This window comes from Capra hircus, chromosome 12, assembly GCF_001704415.2.
Source record: "Capra hircus breed San Clemente chromosome 12, ASM170441v1, whole genome shotgun sequence".
NCBI classification, from domain to species: domain Eukaryota; kingdom Metazoa; phylum Chordata; class Mammalia; order Artiodactyla; family Bovidae; genus Capra; species Capra hircus.
In genome coordinates, this window is record NC_030819.1 from 15,187,105 (window position 1) to 15,212,043 (window position 24,939).

General features: G+C 42.9%; 1 protein-coding gene across 1 annotated transcript in view; it reads right to left on the reverse strand.

Moving 5' to 3' along the window:
* The window catches only part of LOC102181111 (multidrug resistance-associated protein 4-like), a 190,527-nt gene that overhangs the window by 137,184 nt on the left and 28,404 nt on the right, over nucleotides 1-24,939 (reverse strand). Inside the window, 3 exon segments of the mRNA XM_018056300.1 lie at nucleotides 1,350-1,599; nucleotides 2,530-2,655; nucleotides 3,806-3,969. Coding sequence (XP_017911789.1) covers nucleotides 1,350-1,599; nucleotides 2,530-2,655; nucleotides 3,806-3,969 — 540 coding nt within the window.

Consider the following 24,939-nt stretch of genomic DNA (forward strand, 5'->3'; position numbering starts at 1 on the left):
TTTCACTTTAATCAACAGGCTTTCTAGTTCCTCTTCACTTTCTGCCATAAGGGTGGTGTCATCTGCATATCTGAGGTTATCGATATTTCTCCTGGCAATCTTGATTCCAGCTTGAGCATCATCCAGCCCGGCATTTCACATGATATACTCTGAATATAAGTTAAATAAGCAAGGTGACAATAAACAGCCTTGACGTGCTGTGCTGTGCTTAGTTGCTTCGGTCATGTCCGACTCTTAGGGACCCCATGGATTGTAGCCCTCCAGGCGCCTCTGTCCATGGCAATTCTCCAGGCAAGAACACTGGAGTGGGTTGCCAGGCCTTTCTCCAGGGGATCTTTCCAACACAGAGATCAAACCCTGGTTTCCTGCATTGCAGGCAGATTCTTTACTGACCGACCCTGGAGAGAAGGTGACAATATACAGCCTTAATGTACTCCTTTACCAATCTGAAACCAGTCTTTGTTCCATTACTTGTTTCAGCAACAGTTCTAACTGTTGTTTCTTGACCTGAATACAGTTTTCTCAGGAGACAGGTCAAATGGTCTGGTATTCCCATCTCTTTCAGAATTTTCCACAGTTCCTTGTGATCCATACAGTCAAAGACTTTAGTGTTTTCAATGAAGGAGAAGTAGATGCTTTTCTGGAATTATCTTGCTTTTTCTATGATCCAGTGGATGTTGGCAATTTGATCTCTGGTTCCTAAGCCTTTATAAATCCAGCTTGTGCATGTGGAAGTTCTTGGTTCACATAATAGTGGGAATTACAAATTTGAAAAGAAGAGGGCAGTTAGAGAGAGGATTACGCAGTAAATAAAAAGGGGCCAGGGATGAAAAGGCAGACACAAAAGGCAGGTTCAGACACCAACAAGCAAAACATCTGCGGAGGAAAGAACTCATTTTTGAACAGAGAATTAAGTGAATCTGAGGCCACTCTTCCTGTCCAAGCAGCAGGGAGCTCTCAGCAAGCTCCTCCCCTCCCGGCCCAGAGAGGACTCCTGTGCCCCAGGATTGCACGGTCGCTGCCTGGTCCCTGGAGTCAGCGCAGGAGGTGCACTCTGATGCTTCTCCTGCTTTTAGACATTTTAGTCACTCTGCAGGCACCACTACACTAGAGCCCTGTGCTATGCTACTTACATATACTACTGCCCCTACATGAGAACCAGTCTCACCATATCTGTAACACACTCTACCTAATAAGAGAAGAGAGGACCTGCCAGCATTCTGGGAAGACTGCCAGCTTTGGCACTGGGAGAGTTAAATCTTACCTAACTGGCACACAGGGATACCACATAAAGGAGCTATCTGAGGTAAAATCTGCCTATAACTTTAAAAAGTTATTTGTCCCCAAACCTTGATTCTTCGGATGCTGACGACAGCCTCTGACACCTTCTCGACGGCCATGGGGAAGTAGAGGGTACTTGAGAACCGCAGAGCCTCGAACAGCGTCACCACCACAAACACCTGGCTGGCTGTGATCCGGTTGTCAAGCAGCTCATTGGTGATGAAGGTGACAAAAATCATGATTTTGCTTACAGCAAAAAATGATGCAAAATTCATGCCCCTAAGGTAGGAACTTTTCAGAATCTTGGAAATTTCCTTCCTGGAAAAGAGAGAACAAAACAGGTTTTAAAAGAAGTATTGATATCCAAGTCCTCACATGGAGGGACAATACAGTGCACCTCGAGGGCTCTGTCCAGACACCAGGACCACACACTTCATCACCACTTCACTCTTCCAACTAAGCAGAGGCTTCCTGTCACCCTTGTAAACACTGTGGGTCAATCAGACTGGGTTTGAACATTCATTCAACAAGCATTCATAACCACAAGTCCTGGGCGGGGCTCCCCACTGATGACAGAAAGACACAGCCCCTCTCCTCCAGAAGCTCATGAACTTGTGGGGAAAGAGAATAAGACACCCCAAAAGTGTGAGACACCAAGACATCAGACAGAGGCAGGCACCATGGCCCTTCTGGAAGCACATGTCCTGGCTATTGTAAATAGTGCTGCAGTGAGCATTGAAGTACGTGTGTCTTTTTGAATTCTGATTTTCTCAGGGCATATGCCCAGTAGTGGGATGGCTGGGTCATATGTAGACTTATTCCTAGTTTTCTAAGGAATCTCCATCCTGTTGTCCATAATAGCTGTGCCAATTTGCACTCCCACCACAGAGCAAAAGGGTATTGTTTGTAGATGTTTTCTTGATGGCCATTCCTACCAGTGTGAGGTGATACTTCATTGCAGTTTTGATTTGCATTTCTCTAATAAAGAGTGATGTTGAACATTTTTTTCATGTGTTTATTGACTGTTTGACTTCAGAAGCATATTTTGCCTTTAAGAAGATTGTAAATGGAACAGCAGGTTAAAATGACATCTCCTCTCTTCCACTTAACCCGCCTGCCACATGTGAAGTGTGGATTCATAGTATTTAAGCTCATCTTCATGGGAAAAGTGGTAAGACTTCTAATTTCAGTCAGTAAAAACGGGGTGGGGGGAGTACAAAAATATGGTGTGATACATAAAAAACTTACCTTCTCAGTCTGGTAATAAGGTCTATAAATGACTTCTCCCAAGCATTCATTTTTATTGTTTTGATGCCAGTTATAACTTCACTCATGGTCCTGATCCTGTCATCCGTGACAGCTGCGGTCTTACTCCTGAGGGGACAGACGTGAAAGATGAGCCTCAGTGACCACAGGCCAACTTTCTTTAGCAGCATCAGCAGGGGGCACAGGGAGGGACCAGGGATCCATGATTCCCTGCAGCTCTTCTGTGCTGACATCACAGGCAGGTCCTTCTCAAAGTGCAAATGGAGACAAAGACTTCTAGGAAGTCAACCTTTCAGCCCAATTCAAGGAGTAACTTGGAGAACTCGCAGTACTGGCTGAGGGAGACCTGAAGTGAGTCAGGTACAAACTTTCCACCTAAGGTCGCAGTTGGGCAGGGGATTCAAAAAGATACTGAATCTAATGGGAAGACAGTGTCTGTGTGGTGATAAAATAGGAATGAAGTGCCGGCCAGCAGAAAAGATCAAGCTGTTAATTCCACTGGGAAAGGACAGCAAAAGCTTCAGAGACCTGGCAGCACTGGAACAGGGCCTAGAAGGGTAAGGAACATCTCTCCACAGTGAGACAGGAAAGGGAATTTCAAATAGACAAAACTATCACATGTAAAGTCACCAAAAAAAAGAAGAAAAAAAAACTCAAAGAAAAAAATCTTCAAACAGCACAATAAGTCCATCACCTGACAACCCGGACAATGACCCACCTCCAACCCTGTGGGACCTGCTTCAGGTCTATCTTATCACCGTTAGGCCCTTCATCACCAGCCACTGTTCTATCACATATGCTGCTGGGACTGTGTGGCTGTATAAAGGCAAAGTTAATTAAGACTGACCTTGTCCTTGAGGCTCATATAAGTTAATGGAAACACTGAATTAAAACCAAGACATGAAAATAGATACCTGAAAATTGCATAACAGAAATACATGCAGCTAAACTTGAGCATATGGGATTGTTACTATTTAATAATACTCAAATAACTTCAATATAGGTAACTTCTGCTCAAGGACACTCCACTTATTCAGGCATGGTGCTAGAAGGAGCCAGTGAGTGTAGTCACCTTTCCCTCTTCTCGATAAGCCTTCAACTTAGGGCTGGAGCCTCCACTGGCTAAGCCTGAAGGGTCTACAATCCACGTAAAGAGACTCGAGAAGGCATTGGTTTTGTTTTTGAAGAGAAGCATTGAGCAAATGGTGAATGTTACCAAGCACACATCACCTAGTTTTTAAACCAGTGTTTCTCTTACCTGAGTGATGAAAACAACATCCCAAAGCAGCTTTGCAAAAGCAGAAGAATAATGAGAACCGCCATCCCAGCAAGACAAGATATTCCTATTTCCATCCAGAGCAGGGCGGTCACTGCGACAGCCTGCAGTGGCCCCACCCACAGATAGTGCAAGAACATTGTAACCTTAAAAGAGAAAGACAAGCCTTCTTAGGACTATAAAATCAAAATAAGTTAAGGACAGAGTGTAGAACAGCCTGTTCTGAGAGAACAGACAGGAATCTAAACAGAAATGATCTCAGTGAGTTTTAAACCTGATGAAGCAGAAATCCAAGTGTCCACCCCAGATGACGCTGTTCTGGGGCAGCACAGGGCCGGCCTCAGGGACGTGCCAGGGAGAACCTGACCAGTAGCACTGAAGGAAAATGTTGATTTTGTCCACAAGAGAGATGAGCTCAGGGCTTCCCCAAACTCTCTCTGTCCCAAAATTCAGTCCCCATCACCCAAGAAGAGCCTATATTATGGTACCTACCACACTCTCTGATATCTACTTGTGTATTTACCTTCCAGACAGGTTGTGGCCTTTCCAGGGCAGAAATTAAGGCTGATTCACCTTCAAATTAAGTAGAGGCCTTACATCATGTTTAATGAATAAATAATTGAAGGAGAAGTGAAAGCATTAGTCATTTAGTCATGCCTGATTTTTTCGACTCCATGGATTGTAGCCCACCAAGCTTCTCTGCCCATGGGATTTTCCCAGGCAAGAATCCTGGAGTGGATTGCCATTTCCTTCACCAGGGAATCTTCCTGACCCAGAGATAGAAACCAGGCCTCCTGCATTGCAGGTGGACTCTTTACCACCTGAGCCACAAGGGAAGCCCCCAAACTTAAAGGCCAGGATCATCCAGGAAAGAGAAGTGGTCTATACAGATCTGACCAACAGCTACAACACTCTGAGTAACGTTATCTGTTCATAAAGTAAGTGTGAAATGGGTATGATGGGACAGCAGAGAGGAGGCTGTGTCTGACTAGGGACCACACACTTGGCATTATGCCTCAAAGGCTCCCTATGCAGCAGGCACTGAACAGGGCACACAAAAAGAACAATCCCTGCCCACCAGGCCTTCATCATCCAGATGGGGAGGAAAACAGTCCAGCAACACTCCTACCATGTGCCAAGATGGGCCACTCCAGGAGGACCCCAGGAGCACTAACCAAGCTGGGCAAGAACACTGCTGCTGCTGCTGCTGCTGTTGCTGCTAAGTCGCTTTAGCCGTGTCTGACTCTGTGCGACCCCATAGACGGCAGCCCACTAGGCTCCTCTGTCCCTGGGATTCTCCAGGCAAGAATACTGGAGTGGGTTGCCATTTCCTTCTCCAATGCACAAAAGTGAAAGTGAAGTCGCTCAGTCGTGCCCGACTCTTAGCAACCCCATAGACTGCAGCCTACCAGGCTCCTCTGTCCATGGGAATTTCCAAGCAAGAGTACTGGAGTGGGGTGCCACTGCCTGCCTATTACTGAAAGTATGCTGCAGACCTTGTCAGGAAAACAAAACCCTCATCTATAGGACAACACATATTATCACATCTAAGCTGCACACAGAGGAAATGAGGGTTGGATAAAGAGAATCTTTGCCTTGCATCCTCAACAGAACCCTGGCTGACACCAAACCCTGGTACCTGGAAGCCCAATAAGCTAAACCCAGTGAGGAGGATGGGAAATGGAAGAGGATCCCTCAGGGGCAGCTCACCTGATCAAACCTGTTCACGTCATTGGACAGCAGGTTGACTATCTGGCCTGTGGTGGTCTTCCCCATCGCAGAGCTACTCAGGTGAAGCGACTGAAATGAGAGAAAGACAGAGAATCAGATACTTACCGTGATACCAAGTCAGTCTGAGAACATAGCAAAATGGAGTGCATTTTCCTGGGATCTTGCATGGTGTCAGGACGAGCGAACAGGATGATGCCTGAAAGCAGGGCTCTAGCGACCCATGTTCATCCTTAGAAGATTTAATGTGGCAGCAGCCCTGCCCACAAGGACAGCAAAGGGAGGAGCAGGAGACAGAGGTGAAACCCTTCACCCTGTTTCTCAATGAACTTGGACCTGCCTGAAGGATAAAGGGATACAGATTTAGACTTAGGGGTCAACTAAAGCAATTTTGAGCCAAAATCTAGACAGCAGATTAAAAAGCGGAGACGTGACTATGCTGACAAAGGTCCATATAGTCAAAGCTATAGGCTTTCCAGTAGTCATGTACAGATGTGAGAGCTGGACCATAAAGAAGAATTGATGCTTTTGAAATGTGGTGCTGGAGAAGACTCTTGAGAGTCCTTTGGACAGCTAGGAGATCTAACCACTCAATTCTAAAGAAAATCAACCCTGAATATTCATTGGAAGGACTGATACTGAAGCTGAAGCTCCAAAACTTTGGCCACTTGATGCCAAGAGTTGATGAATTGGAAAAGACCCTGATGCTGGGAAAGACTGAGGGCAGGAAGAAGAGGGGGCAACAGAGGATGAGATGGTTGAATGGCATCCCTGACTCGATGGACATGAGTTTAAGCAAATTCCAGGAGATACTAAGGGGCAGGGAAGGCTAGTGTGCTGCAGCCCATGGGGTCAGCAAGAGCTGGGCAGGACTGAGTGACTGAAAAACAACAACAAGATGAGAGTGGAGAGGCTGCCTCAAGGAAATAGATTAAGGGACTTGGACTATAAATGTGGTCAGTCATTAATACCAGGTGTGACATCATTTAAACACTTTGGTCTTAGTTTCCTCATTCTAAAACTAACCAGTAAAATATTCAAAACACTAATCCTGTGAGGAACCTGTGTCTTAATGCCAGTCTGCTGACTTTACAAAAAGCACAGCCTATGCTGTACAATTCTTTCATTTGATAAAAAGCTCTGAAAAATTCCCTAGAGATCTGAGGAACCTGAACAGACCACCTTGAACTATTTCAACAGACAACCAGCTGGAGCCATGGATCCAAACAAAATGTCATGGTTCACAAAAATGTTCTGTTTAGTCCTCAAGTTAAACAGAAAAATCAATGATCAAGTAAGACTATAAAGTGATACAGCCACAATGGAAGACAGTATGGCAGTTTCACAAAGACCAAACATGAAATTAATATATAGTATAGCAATTTGGGAAGGCCTTACAAATAGCTGTGAAAAGAAGAGAAACGAAAAGCAAAGGAGAAAAGGAAAGATAAAAGCATCTGAATGCAGAGTTCCAGAGAATAGCAAGAAGAGATAAGAAAGCCTTCAGTGATAAATGCAAAGAAATAGAGGAAAACAACGGAATGAGAAAGACTAGAGAGCTCTTCAAGAAAAGTAAATATATCAAGGGAACATTTCATGCAAAGATGGGCTCGATAAAGGACAGAAATGGTAGAGACCTAACAGAAGCAGAAGATATTAAGAAGAGGTGGCAAGAATACACAGAAGAACTGTACAAAAAAGATCTTCATGACCTGGATACTCACGATGGTGTGATCACTCATCTAGAGCCATACATCCTGGAATGTGAAGTCAAGTGGGCCTTAGAAAGCATCACTATGAACAAAGCTAGTGGAGGTGATGGCATTCCAGTTGAGCTATTTCAAATCTTGAAAGATGATGCTGTGAAAGGGCTGCACTCAATATGCCAGCAAATTTGGAAAACACAGCAATGGCCACAGGACTGGAAAAGGTCAGTTTTCATTCCAATCCCAAAGAAAGGCAATGCCAAAGAATGCTCAAACTACCACACAATTGCACTCATCTCACATGCTAGTGGAGAAGACAATGGCACCCCACTCCAGTACTCTTGCCTGGAAAATCCATGGACGGAGGAGCCTGGTAGGCTGCAGTCCATGGGGTTGCGAAGAGTCGGACACGACTGAGCAACTTCACTTTGAATTTTCACTTTCATGCATTGGATAAGGAAATGGCAACTCACTCAAGTATTCTTGCCTAGAGAATCCCAGGGTTGGGGGAGCCTGGTGGGCTGCCATCCATGGGGTCGCACAGAGTCGGACACGACTGAAGCGACATAGCAGCAGCAGCAGCAGCAGCAGCAGCAGCAGATGCTAGTAAAGTAATGCTCAAAATTCTCCAAGCCAGGCTTCAAAAGTACGTGAACTCTGAACTTCCAGATGTTTAAGCTGGATTTAGAATAGGCAGAGGAACCAGAGATCAAATTGCCAACATCCGCTGGATCATGGAAAAAGCAAGAGAGTTCCAGGAAAACATCTATTTCTGCTTTATTGACTATGCCAAAGCCTTTTGACTGTGTGGATCACAATAAACTGTGGGAATTTCTGAAAGAGAAGAGAATACCAGACCACCTGACCTGCCTCTTGAGAAATCTGTATGCAGGTCAGGAAGCAACAGTTAGAACTAGACATGGAGCAACAGACTCGTTCCAAATAGGAAAAGGAGTACATCAAGGCTGTATATTGTCACCCTGCTTATTTAACTTATATGCAGAGTACACTATGAGAAACGCTGGACTGGAAGAAACACAAGCTGGAATCAGTTTTGCCGGGAGAAATATCAATAACCTCAGATATGCAGATGACATCACCCTTATGGCAGAAAGTGAAGAGGAACTAAAAAGCCTCTTGATGAAAGTGAAAGAGGAGAGTGGCAAAGTTGGCTTAAAGCTCAACATTCAGAAAACGAAGACCATGGCATCCAGTCCCATCACTTCATGGGAAATAGATGGGGAAACAGTGGAAACAGTGTCAGACTTTATATTTTGGGACTCCAAAATCACTGCAGATGGTGACTGCAGCCATGAAATTAAAAGACGCTTACTCCTTGGAAGAAAAGTTATGACCACCCTAGATAGTATATTCAAAAGCAGAGACATTACTTTGCTGACTAAGCTCGGTCTAGTCAAGGCTATGGTTTTTCCAGTACTTGTATGGATGTGAGAGTTGGACTGTGAAGAAAGCTGAGGGCTGAAGAATTGATGCATTTGAACTGTGGTGTTGGAGAAGACTCTTGAGAGTCCCTTGGACTGCAAGGAGATCCAACCAGGCCATTCTGAAGGAGATCAGCCCTGGGATTTCTTTGGAAGGAATGATGCTAAAGCTGAAACACCAGTACTTTGGTGACCTCAAGCGAAGAGTTGACTCACTGCAAAAGACTTTGATGTTGGGAGGGATTGGGGGCAGGCAGAGAAGGGGTCGACCGAGGATGAGATGGCTGGATGGTATCACTGACTCGATGGACGCGAGTCCGAGTGAACTCCGGGAGTTGGTGATGGACAGGGAGGCCTGGCATGCTGCAATTCATGGGGCTGCAAAGAGTCGGACACGACTGAGCAACTGGGCTGATAGCAATTTCACTTCCAGAAATGTACTCATATTAAAGCACAAACTTAAACTGATTATTTGTGCACTGTGTTCATAGCAGCATTATGTACAAAAATCAAAAGGTATAAACAACTCAAATGTTGACTAACAGATGAATGGATACACACAATGTTGTACATACATATAAATGAATATGATTCAATCTTAAAAAGGACTTAAATTCTGAATCTGCTCCAAGACTGATGAATCTTGAAGACATTGTACTTACATGGCATAAACAAAATGACAAACTTTGTGTGATTTCACTTATATGAGGGATCTAGAGGAGTAAAATTCATAGAAAGAAGCAGTAGAAGGGTGATGACTAAGAGGAGGGGACTGAGGAGTTAATGGGGGCAGAGATTCAGTTTGGAAAGAAGAAAAAATTCTGGAGATGCACAGTGGTGATGGCTTAATGTGAATGTACTTAATGTCACTAAATGGTGCACTTAAAAACAGTTAAAATGGTAAATTTTATGCTGTGTATATTTTACAACATTTTTTTAAATGAATGAACCAAAGCCAATAGTAATTTTATCAAAGCTACAGAGAGATAAATAAATGACAAGTCATCTTATATGTGATGTGTGTACTAGTCACTCAGTCATGTTCGATTCTCTGTGACCCTATGGACTGTAGCTCTCCAGCCTCCTCTGTCCATGGAATGCCCCAAGCAAGAATACTGGAGTGGGTTGCCATTTCCTTCTCCATTATATATGATACACATTCCAAATTACAAACTATGACTTAGAGCTTAGCAGCTATTCCATTTCCAATACCCGACCTGCTTTCTCCTCAGGACCAGGGGTCAGGAGGTGGGGCCTGAGCATGAACCACAGATGTTCAGAGGGGCATTTCAGAGCTGCTCGGCAGCACAAGGTTTGCCCTGAGGAATCAGCCCACATGTAACCTGCAAGAAGTGTCTTATTTCTGCACCTCACTAGAAATCTAGATGTAATGCTGTGCATGAGGAAATACCCATGTTTCTGGAATTTCAGGTTATGTACACAGTTTCTGACTCTGTAAAGAAACAATTATTTTAGGCTAATTAAGCCAGTATATGAACACTTTGGGAGATGATTACATTCACATAGGCAACATACAAGGTCAGATCAGATTTCCTAAAGGAAATCTGGATTTTCTTTAGGATTCCAAAATCAGATTTCCTAAAGGATTCCAAAGTGTTAGTGGGAAGAGGAAAAAAACTAGGTGGACAGTGGCCTATTGGTGCAGCCAAGCATGAGCTTTGTTTGACTAACCCATCATCTCAAATCTAACTTAAGGTTTTCACAAAACAGTTCTGGTGAAGTTTCCTGCATACTTATGGAAACTAAGCATTATCTGAAAAGATAAACATCTAGCTAATTTGCAGGAAAATCTCTGTATTTGTCTACTAAATGGTAGAAGGTGCAAGAGAATAACAAAAATGACGATGGCTGACAGTGAAGACCCTTAACTGGAAGGTATGTCACCCAAGGAGAAACTGGGATCATGTACCAAACACACACAGTGAGATGCCAGGGCCCTGAGTCCACACAGTCCCCAGATTTAACAAGAGTCTGCTCAAGGAAACATGGGGGAAGACATTCTATATTTTGCCCAGAAAAGTATTCCCAAGAAACAGGAGCTCTAGATAAGTAACAAACAGTAAAAGAAGCAATAATTTTCATTTAAATTGCCTCATTTTAGCTTTCACTGAGGATTTTCTTCATTTGTAATAAGAATTAAATATATTTAATCTGGGCAACATGGTGTTTTGATATAAATAAACACTGGGAAATGGTTACAATAGGAAAACAAATGAACATACCCATCGTGGCACATGGTTATCCTTTCATGTGTGTGTGAAAGAACACTGAAGATCTATTCTCTCTGCAAATTTCAACTATAAAATACAGCTAAATAAAAAAATTTTTCTAGGAAAAACCAAACAGCCCAGGGCAAAGAGATATGCAGGATCAAGTTTTATAAAGAGCTCTTCAACTCTTAACACTGGTGTATCAGTGGCAATTCCTTTGTAAAAACACCTAAAATCCTTATTTCTTTTAAACTAGTTAAGATCAGGGTAAACTGTGGAATAATTCTGTCGCATTTCTCAATACAAAATCACTGAACACATCAAATCAGGTTTTAAAGAAAAAGGAAATATTGAATTAAGAAAGTAACTTGAATGAATAGCAATAAATTCTCACCAAAATTACTAAAAACTGCATAAGATTTCAAGTTTCCTTCCAACATCAGTATTTATTGAGGATTGACTACACACCAGGCATTGTTCTGGGCACAATTAATTCAGCCATTGGAAACAAAGTCTCAGAGTTTCTTTCCATGCTGGAAGATGGACGATATGGAAAATTAACCTGAGTGCAAGTACTAAGGATGAGAAGGAAAAGGAAGCTGGCTCAGGGGGATGGAGAGTAAAGGGGGAAGTGAGTCCACACTGGGGTGTGAGGGCTATGCTCAGAGGGGGTGTGAATAGATCTTGGGGAGGGAGGGGGCTGCAGCACACCAGGATTCCATGTCCATCACCAACTCTTGGAGTTAACTCAAACTCATATCCATTGAGTTAGTGATGCCATCCAACCATCTCATCCTTTGTCATCTCCTTCTCTTAGTGCCTTCAGTCTTTCCCAGCATTAGAGTCTTTTCCAGTGAGCCAGTTCTTTGCATCAGGTGGCCAAAGTATTGGAGTTCCAGATTCAGCATCAGTCCTTCCAATGTATATTCAGGACTGATTTCCTTTAGGATGGACTGGTTGGATCTCCTTGCAGTCCAAAGGACTCTAAAGAGTCTTCTCCAACACCACAGTTGAAAAGCATCAATTCTTCAGCACTCAGCTTTTTTTATAGTCCAACTTTCACATCTACACATGACTACTGGAAAAACCATAGCTTTTACTAGACAGACCTTTGTCAGCAAAGTAATGTCTCTGCTTTTTAATATGCTGTCTAGGTTGGTCATAGCTTTTCTTCCAAGGAGCAAGTATCTTTTAATTTCATGGCTTCAGTCACCATCTACAGTGATTTTGGAGCCCCCCCAATATAAAGTCTGTCACTGTTTCCATTGTTTCCCCATCTATTTGCCATGAAGTGATGGGACCGGATGCCATAATCTTAGTTTTTGAATGTTGAGTTTTAAGCCAACTTTTTCACTCTCCTCTTTCACTTTCATCAGGAGGCTCTTTAGTTCTTCTTTGCTTTCTGCCATAAGGGTGGTGTCATCTGCATATTTGAAGTTACTGATATTTCTCCCGGCAATCTTGATTCCAGCTTGTGCTTCATCCAGCCCAGCATTTCTCATGATGTACTATGCATATAAGTTAAACAAGCAGGGTGACAATATACAGCCTTGAAATACTCCTTTCCCTATTTGGAACCAGTCTGTTGTTCCATGTCCAGTTCTAGCTGTTGCTTCTTGAGTTGCATACAGATTTCTCAAGAGGCAGGTCAGGTGGTCTGGTATTCCCATCTCTTTCAGAATTTTCCATAGCTTGTTGTGATCCACACAGTGAAAGGCTTCGGTGTAATCAATAAAGCAGAAGTAGATGTTTTTCTGGAACTCTCTTGTTTTCTTCTATGATCTAATAGATGTTGGCAATTTGATCTCTGGTTCTTCTGCCTTTTCTAAATCCAGCTTGAATATCACAGTTCATGTACTGTTGAAGCCTGGCTTGGAAAATTTTGAGCATTACTTCACTAGCATGTGAGCCAAGTACAACTGTGTAGTAGTTTGAACATTCTTTGGTGTTGCTTTTCTTTGGGATTGTACTGAAAACTGACCTTTTACTTCAATTAGATCTAGTTTAATACATTAGCTGTTACCAATATATGTAATACAAAAAAAATTTTGCTTTTTCTTAAACCTATTTGTCCTCCAAAACTAGGCAGATGTGAGCATAGGGAGAAATGCAAGGAGAAATCTTTATTACACGTATATGTAATTAAGTATGGATGAATGAAGACAAATAGGCTATAATAGTAACAATGACTACCATTAACTGAAAGCATTTCACAGGCATGGCCTGTAGCCTTTACAATAATCCCACCCCTCCCCCACTTAATAATGAAGAAACTGAGATAAACATCTGGAGCTACTGCCAAGGACTGTTTCTCTCCAAAGATCAAAACTTTTCCATTGTACATGCAGTCTCTGTATATTCAGGCCAAAATAACTCTTAAGACACTACTACTATGAGACTATCTTATGTCCATCCCCTGGCATGTGGATTCCACAAGGAGACAAGCAGAGGATCATAACTCATTAAGTGGTTCCCAGGTGTTGCAAAGACCTTGCTGACCCATTGCTAGTTGCTAATCACAGTCATAGACAACATTTCAGAGCAGCAATAAAATCTCTTGGAAACCCTCTGACTCATGGTCCTTACTTTGCTGCAGAAATGTCAGAGGGCCAGGCAGGTAACAGGATGTGTCCAAAGTGATAGCGGGCATGTGATGAACGGAGGCCAGGACTCCCTCTCAGCTTCTCCTCCACCCTGGGCCTCCCTTCCTGCCAAGGAGAGAATGGGCACAAGGGGCCTCAACTCTATGTCCCAACCACACAGAGAACAGGAGAGCAGTTCATGTTTATAAATGTTCCATCACATACAGAAGAATCACTGTGCAGGCTAGTCCTGCAGGGGCCCTTCCCACCAGAGCCTGCTGCACAGACCCCCGAGGGTGGATGAAGCCCTAGACACCGTCCACGTTACCGTTCTTGTCACCCCACGTGGCTGCGGGAAAGCATCAGCTCCCTGGGAAAAACGCTGAACAGCAGCCACTGTCCCAGCATCTGCTCTTCTCCAGAGATGCTCAAATGTGGGCAAGAAAGACAGGGCTGAGCTTCACCAGAAAGGGAAGGTCATGAAAGAAACACCCCACCCTGGCCGGAGTCTGTGGAGTCTAATCTGGGCATCAGGAAGTGGATGTGACTAAGCTAAAGAGGAAAGCCTGAGATCTGTTTACTCCACATCCCACTTTCCAGTTTCATGCATCATCTGCTTTTTAAAAAATTCTTTCTTTTAAACTTCCTCAAGACAGCACAGCACCGTGGGCAAGCATGGAGTCTAGAGTTGTACAGAAACGGATGTGAACTTGAGTATCAAACGTTAAGGACAGCTGTTTCAATTCCCCACATTTTAGCTTTACGAACAAACAATGAGGAATTTAGCATCGAGGACACTCACAAAGAATAACTTACATAACTTCTTATGTGTATTCTCACACAGGGATGACAGAGAGAAAAATGATTTGCATGTACACTCTGAAAAAATGGGAGCTGATGTTCTCACTGTTTCACATTTGCTTCTCCCTTTTCTTAGGCAGTATTTGTAATGTAGTGTCAGTTGCTTAGTTGTGTCTGACTCTTTCAGTTCCAGGGACTGTAGCTCACCAGGCTCCTCTGTTCATGGGATTCTCCAGACAAGAATACTGGAGGGGATTCCATTCCCTTCTCCAGGGATCTTCCCAACCTAGGGATTGAACCTGGGTTTCCTGCATTGCAGGCAGATCCTTTACCATTTGAGCTATCAGTGAAGTCTGAATATTTGCTCTTCTATTGCTTTTACTTTTTGGTTGTGCCATGTGACATGTAGGATCTTAGTTTCTTGACCAGGGATCGAACTCATGCCCCCTGCATTGAGAGCAGAGTTTTAACCACTGGGCCATCACAATACAAACATCGTTTAATATAAATCCAGTTCACTCCTGCTTCCTTGATACTGTAACCAGGGAGGGTTAATTTTGAATTCATACTGTATCTATTTCTGTGATGTTAACCCTTATCTTGCTGCTTTTGCTACTGTAATAACAATAATCCTTCCCACCTCTGGGCTGGAAGAAACACAAGGTGGAATCAAGATTGCCAGGAGAAATATCAAGGGTTATAAGGAAGTGAAAGTAACACATCCCCCTGCCTGAGGCTCGCTGCTTTATGAGATACTTGCAAGAATTTAAAGGTCTTATTACTTTGTTTCCTCACCTCCTCCTGTCTCTGATTCATAAAAGAACCTGGAAAACAGGCCCCAACAAAATGGTTATTTTGAGGTGCTAGCCTGTCATCTTCTCAGTCAGCTGACTACTGGATTAAGTCCCTTCCTTGTCTGATTGCACTCATCTCACAGGCTAGCAAAGTAATGCTCAACATTCTCCAAGCCAGGCTTCAACAGTACATGAACCATGGACATCCAGATGTTGAGGTTGGATTTAGAAAAGGCAGAGGACCCAGAGATCAAATTGCCAACATTCATTGGATCATCAAAAGAGCAAGAGAGTTCCAGAAAAACATTGACTTCTGCTTTATTGATTATACCAAAGCCTTTGACTGTGTAGATCACAACAAACTGTGGAAAATTATGAAAGAGATGGGAATACGAGACAACTTGGCCTGCCTCTTGAGAAATCTGTATGCGGGTCAAGAAGCAACAGTTAGAACTGGACATGGGACAACAGACTGGTTCCAAATAAGGAAAGGAGTATGTCAAGGCTGTATATTGTCACCATGCTTATTTAACTTATATGCAGAGTACAACATGAGAAACGCTGGGCTGGAAGAAACACAAGCTGGAATCAAGACTGCCAGGAGAAATATCAATAACCTCAGATATGCAGATGACACCACCCTTACGGCAGAAAATGGAGAAGAACTAAAGTCTCAATTAAAGTGAAAGAGGAGAGTGAAAATGTTGGCTTAAACCTCAACATTTATAAAACTAAGATTATGGCATCTGGTCCCATCGCTTCATGGCAAATAGATGGGGAAACAGTGGAATAAATGACAGACTTTATTTTTTTGGACTCCAAAATCCCTGTCGATGGTGCCTGCAGCCATGAAATTAAAAGACGCTTGCTCCTTGGAAGGAAAGTTAGGACCAACCTAGACAGCATATTAAAAAGCAGCTGACAGCGGTATGGCTAGTCAAAGCTATGGTTTTTCCAGCAGTCATGGATGGATGTGAGAGTTGGACTGTAAAGAAAGCTGAGTGCCGAAGAACTGATGCTTTTGAACTGAGGTGTTGAAGAAGACTCTTGAGAGTCCCTTGGCCTTCAAGGAGATCCAACCGGTCCATCCTAAAGGAGATCAGTCCTGAGTGTTCACTGGAAGGATTGATGTTGAAGCTGAAACTCCAATACTTTGGCCACCTAATGCAAAGAACTGACTTATTGGAAAAGACTCTGAGGCTGGGAAAGATTGAGGGCAGGAGGAGAAGGGGATGACAGAGGATGAGATGTTTGGATGGTATCACCGACTCAATGGACATGAGTTTGAGTAAACTCTGGGAGTTGGTGATGGACAGGGAGTCCTGGTGTGCTACAGTCCATAAGGTTGAAAAGAGTTGGCAACTGAACTGAACTGAACTGTCTCCACACCTCATCTCAGATTTACTAGCCTACTGCGTAGTGAGCAAAGCGAGCTTGGACTCAGTAACAATATATTTTCCACAAAAGCACAATCTCCCATCAACAACAATCCAGGAGAAAGAAGGGTTTCCCTGGTGGCTCAGCTGGTAAAAGAATCCACCTGGGTTCGATCCCTGGTTGGGGAGATCCCCTGGAGAAGAGAACGGTTACCCACTCCAGTATTTTGGCCTGGAGAATCCCATGAACTGTCTAGTCCATGGGGTCACAAAGAATGAGACACAAGACCATTAACCAAGTGATTATGTTCTGTTCATACCATCATAAAATGCAACTCACCTGATACAATCTATGATGTGCAAGCCACTGTTCAAGCAAAATTACTAATGCCTCACCAAGTGAGTTTGGAGACTTCAACACCATACCTTTGAAATACCATCCCAGCTTTTTCCTCACAATATAAAAGAATAGACTGCACTGAATAGGCCTAGGGAGGGTAAGCCCTTCAATACTGTATTATTCACATATTTTTATAACCCAAGAGAGTAAAATAGTATTTATCAGTATTTAGTTTTTTCTTTCTTTTTGCCAAATTATATTCTCTTATTAGGTAAATTCATTTTTCACCATCCATCCACCAATTTTATCTAAATTCCAACACAGAGTTTCATCTTGCCATTTTCTGTAAAACGCAATGCTATTTCTGAAAACTCTCTCTCCCCCAGTGAAATAAGAAGAATTAAGAAGAAATGTTAAAGCATGCTATTTCCTTTAAATAGGAATAAGTCAAAACCAAGTGAAGAGGGAAACTTAGAGACTGAAAGGGACGAAGGAAGAATCAACCAAAGGGACAGACCTCATGTGGAGTCTGATTCAAACCAATGGTGAAGGAGATTTCTCAGTGCGATGATTAGCATCAGGTAAACACTGCCTAAAAGGTTGATAATATTGAGGAATTGGGGTTATTTTTCAGGTGAAATAATGTGTTTTTCTAAAGGCTTTTCTTAGTAAAATGTTTTTGTGTTAGATGCTCAGTCATGTTTGACTCTGCAACTCCATGGATTATAGCCCCCAGGCTCCTCTATTCACAGAATTCCCCAGGCAAGAATACTGGGGTGGGTAGCCATTCTTTCTCCAGGCAATCTTCCCAAGCCAGGAATCAAACCCAGTTCTCCTGCCCAGGAATCAGGTTCCTTACCATCTGAGCCACCAGGGAAGCTTTACCGGTCAACTAATCTGAGGTCTAGGATCTGCTCCAGAATAATCTGGGGTGAGGGGTGGGACTGGCAGGGAGCAAGAGTAGAGATTCAGCAAGACTGGCCACCAGTTGAACCTGGCTGAAGCTGGGGATGGGTACATGGGGGTTCATTACACTGTGCTCTCTAATTTTAGAAATTTTCGTAATGGTAAACTAAGAAGTTAAAAGTGAATGAAACTTCACAAAATGAAACAATCCACCCTTCAAAGAAGGGCATTCTCTGAGTGTTGTTATGACATCAGGATTGAACAGTAACATATATGCCTGCATTCTTACCCAGGAGACTAGCATAAATATTAAGCAACACTGAATGATGTTTCAAACTTTGAAAAAAAAAATAAGAACTTTCAACAAATCTTACTTCTGGTTTAAACCAGTTTATCATTATTTGAAATTCTGGAACTACTCAAAAGTCATTACTTACCTCTTCCAAAGCACAAGCCTTTATTACTTCTTCATACCGTTCTTTTTCATACTTCTTCCCAAATAAAATGTTACTCTTCACAGTCCCTGGAAACACCCAGGGCTGCTGAGAAACATAGGCGATCCTCCCGTGCACGCTGACCTTCCCCTGGCTCGGGGGCAGCTCCCCCAGAAGAGTGCTCAACAGTGATGACTGAAACAGACAGCAACACACACAGGTGAACAGGCAGCACTCAGGGCCGAACACACCATGCAGCACAGCCGACCCCACCCTGGTGCTTCATAAATAATAGAACCCTTGTTTTGGAACAGGATAAAGTACAGCCCTGGAAGTTTGGACATAAGCAATTGAAAATAACACTATTAGTCAATGTAAATGAATGGTTGATAAAAAAATATTAATAAATACTACAACAATCTCCTCTGCCCAAGTTCAGTTCAGTTCAGTCGCTCAGTCATGTCGAGTCTTTGTGATCCCATGAATCGCAACATGCCAGGCCTCCCTGTCCATCACCAGCTCCCAGAGATCAGTCAGATTTACGTCCATCGAGTCAGTGATGCCATCCAGCCATCTCATCCTCTGTCGTCCCCTTCTCCTCCTGCCCCCAATTCCTCCCAGCATCAGAGTCTTTTCCAGTGAGTCAACTCTTCTCATGAGGTGGCAAAGTACTGGAGTTTCAGCTTTAGCATCATTCCTTCCAAAGAAATCCCAGGGCTGATCTCCTTTAGAATGGACTGGTTGGATCTCGCAGTCCAAGGGACTCTCAGGAGTCTTCTCCAACACCACAGTTCAAAAGCATCAATTCTTCGGCGCTCAGCCTTCTTCACAGTCCAACTCTCACATCCATACATGACTACTGGAAAAACCATAGCCTGCCCAAGAGGAGACCCCAAATGAAGTACTACATTCAGCAAAAACTAAGAATGTTTAACATTCTTAATTAGCGAAGCAGCCCAGCAGAATGTGAATTTCACGCACATGATGTTTAATGCATCTGTTCCTGCATCTGGGTATCCTTCACTTGACAAACACTTGTTCTTAAAAAGCTATGTGTGAAGAATATATCCAAAAATTATTACTTAAATGAACTCTGAAGTGAGTTGTATCTAAGAGCAAAAGTTCACCACAGAGGAAATCATCACCCTCTCATATACACATCTCACATTTAGGTTTTGGTATTTTGTTGTTTCACAACACAGGAAAATAAGTGCAAGTGTACATGTCCTTCAAATCTCTTATAACACACAGATGTGACGTATCTGTGTTTATAAAATCAGTGTGCTCACCACACTGGGCCGAGATAATCTGCCTGCATGTCTGTCCTGCCCTGGAATCCAGCTGCCTTTGGACAGGAGACCTGTCAGGATTTTGCTCATGTCTGTATCTTTAGCTCTAGCACATGGCTGAACATTCACTGCACGTGCACTGACAGGATCAAGTTGAATCACGTGAAATCCTCAGAGCTTCCCAGAAAAGCCTTTACCACCTCCAGACTTCCTGGAGGGGCCACTGTAACAAAAAGAAGTCCCCATTGTCTTCATCCATCCTGAACAGCTGTCACATCAATAATTTCCTTTACTGAGACATCCAAACTCCCGACAATGGTTCCCAGCTGTGCAACATGAAGCACCAAAAAGGGAAATTGTGTGTGTTTATCAAGATTTACTTGCCATGAAACCTTCTTGCAAAACTAATAGTCCATGAAACACACCTGCTGCTACTACTGCTAAGTCACTTCAGTCGTGTCTGACTCTGTGCAACCCCATAGATGGCAGCCCACCAGGCTCCCATCCCTGGGATTCTCCAGGCAAGAACACTGGAGTGGGTTGCCATTTCCTTCTCCAATGCATGAAAGTGAAAAGTGAAAGTGAAGTCACTCAGTTGTGTCTGACTCTTAGCAACCCCATGGAATGCAGCCTACCAGGCTCCTCTGTCCATGAGATTTTTCAGGCAAGAATACTGAAGTGGGGTGCCATTGCCTTCTCCATGAAACACACCTAGAGAGACGCTATTGTAGACACACTCAATTCAAACTGAGTCACACTCAGCCCTGGGCTCCACTCTGAGGATTTAACAGGAGCTGTGGTATTGCATCAAGCTGACAAAAGGCATCACAACTTACCTTTCCTGAGCCCACAGGTCCAATCACAGCTAACAGTTCACCAGGTCTGACAGTAAAGGAAAGGTCTTGTAGGGTTGGGGTTCCTGATGCCTAAAAATTAAATTTCATAAAATGTGCACATTTCAATACAGTAACATACATCAGAAAGTAGAGAAAATAATGTAATAGTCATTGATAAGCTAATGTAATTCACATTTTTTTCCTTCCTAGTTTAAGAGACTATGTTCTAGAGGCTTTTCTATCCAATCGTACATATCTCTTTGGGGGTTTGAACGGTTTTAGTTGCCTTTAACAAGGTGCATTCTTTTATCAGATTTCCATAAGGACATAGCTCTAGATACCCACAGAATGTTAGTAGAAATAGCAAGGCATCTGCCTTAAATGAAAACTGAATCATACACATGAGATTATTAAAATAATGTACTTAATAGAACATTCAGGGTGGGGGAGTTAACCACTTATAAGTTTTCATCATAAACCTTGGCTTTAACTGTCTCACTAAACTCCAAAAGGTGGCAGCATAAGTTCCTGGCATGCCTTTGATATTTTTCAGTGGCTCTGTCATGTCTGACTCTTTGAGATCATATGGACTGCAGCATGCCAGCCTTCCCTGTCCTTCAGTATTTCCCAGAACTTGCTCAAACTCATGTCCATTGAGTCAATGATGCTATTCAACCATGTCATCCTCTGTCATCCCCTCCTCCTCCTGCCTTTGATCTTTCCCAGCATCAGGATCTTTTCTAATGAGTCAGCTCTTCACATCAGGTGGCCGAAGTATTACAGCTTCAGCAGCAGTACTTCTAATGAATATTCAGGATTGATTTCCTTAAGGATTTACTGGTTTTATCTCCTTGCAATCCAAGGGACTCTCAAGAGTCTTCTCCAACACCACAGTTCAAAAGCAACAATCCTTTGGTGTTCAACCTTCTTTCTGGTCCAACTCATCCATCCATGACTACTAGAAAAACTATAGCTATGACTGTACAAAACTTTGTTGGCAAAGTAATGTCTCTGCTTTTTAATATGCTGTCTAGGTTGGTCATAGCTTTTCTTTTAAGGAGCAAGCACCTATTAACTTCATGGGTGCAAGCACTATCTGCAGTGATTTTGGAGCCCAAGAAGATAAAGGCTGTCACTGTTTCCATTGTTTCCTCATCTATTTGCCATGAGGTGATGAGACAAGATGCCATGATCTTGGTTTTTTGAATGTTGAGTTTTCAGCCAACTTTTTCAGTCTCCTCTTTCACTTGCATCAAGAGGCCCTTTAGTTCCTCTTTGCTTTCTACCACAAGGATGGTGTTTTCTGCATATCTGAGGTTATTGATAATTCTCCCTGAAATCTAGATTCTAGCTTGTGGTTCATCCAGCCCAGAATTTTTCATGATGTACCCTAGAAGTTAAATAAGCAGGGTGACAACATACACCTTGACAAACTCCTTTCCCAATGTGCAATCAGGTGGTTGTTCCATGTCTGGTTCTAACTGTTGCTTCTTGACCTGCATACAGATGTTTCAGGAGGCAGGTAAGGTGGTCTAGCATTCCCATTTCTTCAAGAATTTTCCAAAGTTTGTTGTGATCCACACAGTCAAAGGCTTTAGCACTGTTAATGAAGCAGATGTTTTTCTGGAATTCTCTTGCTTTTCTATGATCTAATGGATGTTGACAATTTAATCTCTGGTTCATCTGCCTTTTCTAAATCCAGTTTGAACATCTGCAAGTTCTCCGTTCACACACTGTTGAAGCCTAGCTTGAAGAAGTTTGAGCATTACTTCATTTGGAGTGCAATTGTGTAGTTGTTTGAACATTACCCTTCTTTGGGATGGGAATGAAACTGACCTTTTCTAGTCCTGTGGCTCCTGCCGGGTTTCCCATATTTGCTAGCATATTGAATAAAGCACTTTAACAGCATCATCCTTTAGGATTTTAAATAGCTCAGCTGGAATTTCATCACATCCACTAGATTTGTTCCTAGTAATACCTCCTAAAACCCACTTAACTTTTTATTCCAGGATATCTGGCTCTGGTGAGTGATCACACCATTGTGGTTATCTGGGTCATTAAGATGTTTTTTGTGTAGTTCTGTGTATAGTTCTTCTAAGTTCTCTTCTTAATATCTTCTGCTTCTGTTATGTCCATACCATTTCTGTCCTTTATTGTGCCCATCTTTGCATGAAATTTTCCCTTGGTATCTCTAATTTTCTTGAAGAGATCTCGTCTTTCTCATTCTATTGTTTTCCTCTATTTCTTTGAATTGTTCACTTAAGAAGGCTTTCTTATGGCTCCTTGCTATTCTTTGGAACTCTGCATTCAGATGAGAATATCTTTCCTTTCCTCCTTTGCCTTTAGCTTGTCTTCTTTTCTCGGCTATTCATAAGGCCTCCTCAGACAACCATTTTTCCTTTTTGCATTTCTTTTTCTTGGGGATGATTTTGATCACTGCCTCCTGCACAATGTTACAAATCTCTGTCCATAGTTCTTTAGGCACTCTATCAGATCTAATCCCTGAATCTATTTCTCACTTCCACTGTATAATTGTAAGGGACTTGATTTAGGTCATATCTGAATGGCCTAATGGTTTTCCTTACTTTCTTCAATTTAAGCCTGAATTTTGCAATAAGGAGTTAACAATCTGAGCCACAGTCAGCTCCTGGTCTTGTTTTTGATGACTATAGAGAGCTTCTCCACCTTTGACTGCAAAGAATATAATCAATTGATTTCAGTATTGACCATCTAGTGATGTCCATGTGTAGATTCTTCTCTTGTGTTGTTGGAAGAGGATGTTTGCTATGACCAGAGAGTTCTCTTGTCGAAACTCTGTTAGCCTTTGCCCTACTTCATTTTGTATTCCTAGACCAAACTTTCCTGTTACTCCAGGTATCTCTTGACTTCATACTTCTGCATTCTAGTCCCCTATGATGAAAAAAACTTTTTTTTTATGTTATTACTAGGTCATATAGGTCCTCATAGAACTGTTCAACTTCAGCTTCTTCAGCATTACTAGTTGGGGCACAGACTTGGATTACTGTTATATTGAATGGTTTGCCTTGAAATCAAACAGAGATCAGTTTGTTGTTTTTGATATTGCACCCAATTACTGCATTTTGGACTTTTCTGTTGACTATGAGGGCTATGGACTTCCCTGGTGGCTCAGACAGTAAAGCATTTGCCTGCAATGTGGTAGAGCTGGGTGTGACACCCAGATCAGGAAGGCAACCTGGATAAGGAAATGGCAACCCACTTCAGGACTCCTGCCTTGAAAATTCCATGGATGGAGGAGACTGGTGGGCTATAGTCCATGGGGTTGCAAAGAGTTGGACATGACTGACCAACTTCACTTCACTTCATGAGGGCTACTCCATTTTTTTTAAGGGATTCTTGCCCACAGTAGTAGATATAATGGTCATCTGAATTAAATTCACCCATTCCAGTCCATTTTAGTTCGCTGATTCCTATAATGTTGTTCACTCTTGTCATCTTCTATTTGACCACTTCCAATTTACCTTGGTTCTTGGACCTAATATTCCAGGTTCCTAAGCAATACTGTTCTTTATGGCATTGGACTTTAATTTCACCACCAGACAAAGCCACAGCTGGGCATTCTTTCCTCTTGGGCCCAGCCTCTTCATTCCTTTTCAAGTTATTTCTCCACTGATCTCTCATAGCGTATTGGCCACCTACCAACCTGGGAAGTTCATCTTTCAATGTCATATCTTGTTTTGCCTTTTCATACTGTTCATGGGGTTCTCAACACAAAAATACTGAAGTGGTTTACCATTTCCTTCCCCAGTGGACCACCCTCTGTGAGAACTCTCCACCATGACCCATCCATCTTGGGTGGCCCTACATGGCAGAGCTCATAGTTTCATTGAGTTAGACAAGGCTGTGTTCCACATGATCAGTTTGGTTAATTTTCTGTGAATGTGGTTTTTATTCTCTCTGCCTCTGATGGATGAGGTTCAGAGGCTTGTGGAAGCTTCCTGGTGGGAGGGAGTGGTTATGTAGGAATCTGGGTCTTGCTCTGGTAGGTGGGGCCAAGCTCAGTGAATCTTTAATCCAATTTTCTACTGATGGTTGGGGCTGTGTTCCCGTAGTTTGGCCTGAGGGGTAATGGCTCTTCTTCAAAAGGACTTATGCCAGCATGTCAAGGCTCCTGGGTCTGTTGTCAGTCCCCTGACCCTGCAGCAGGCTACTGTCAACCCATGCCTCCTCTGGAGACTTCTGGACACTCAGAGGCAAGTCTGGCTCAGTCTCCTGTGAAGTCACTGCTCCTTTCTCCTGGGTCCTGGTGTGTACAAGGTTTTGCTGTGTCCACCAAAGGTCTGTTTCTCTGGAGGTACTCAGTTCTTTTGCCGGATCCCCAGGTTGGGAAATCTAGAAAGGTTGTGGGCCAGGTTGTGGGCCCTAGAACTTTTGCAACACTGTGAGAACTTCTTTGATATAATTGTTCTCCAGTTTGTGGGTTGTCTGCAAGGCGGCTCTACAGTGGCACTAATGGTGACCTCCTCCAAGAGGACTTTTGCCTTTGCTAATTTCTGGGTTGTCTCACCCACCACCATTTTACCATTTTTGCTTTTCCCTGCTTTTGTCATCTATGTAACTAATTCCCTGTAGGAATTCCCTCTCCTGTGGTTAGGGTTCTGTTTTCCTGACT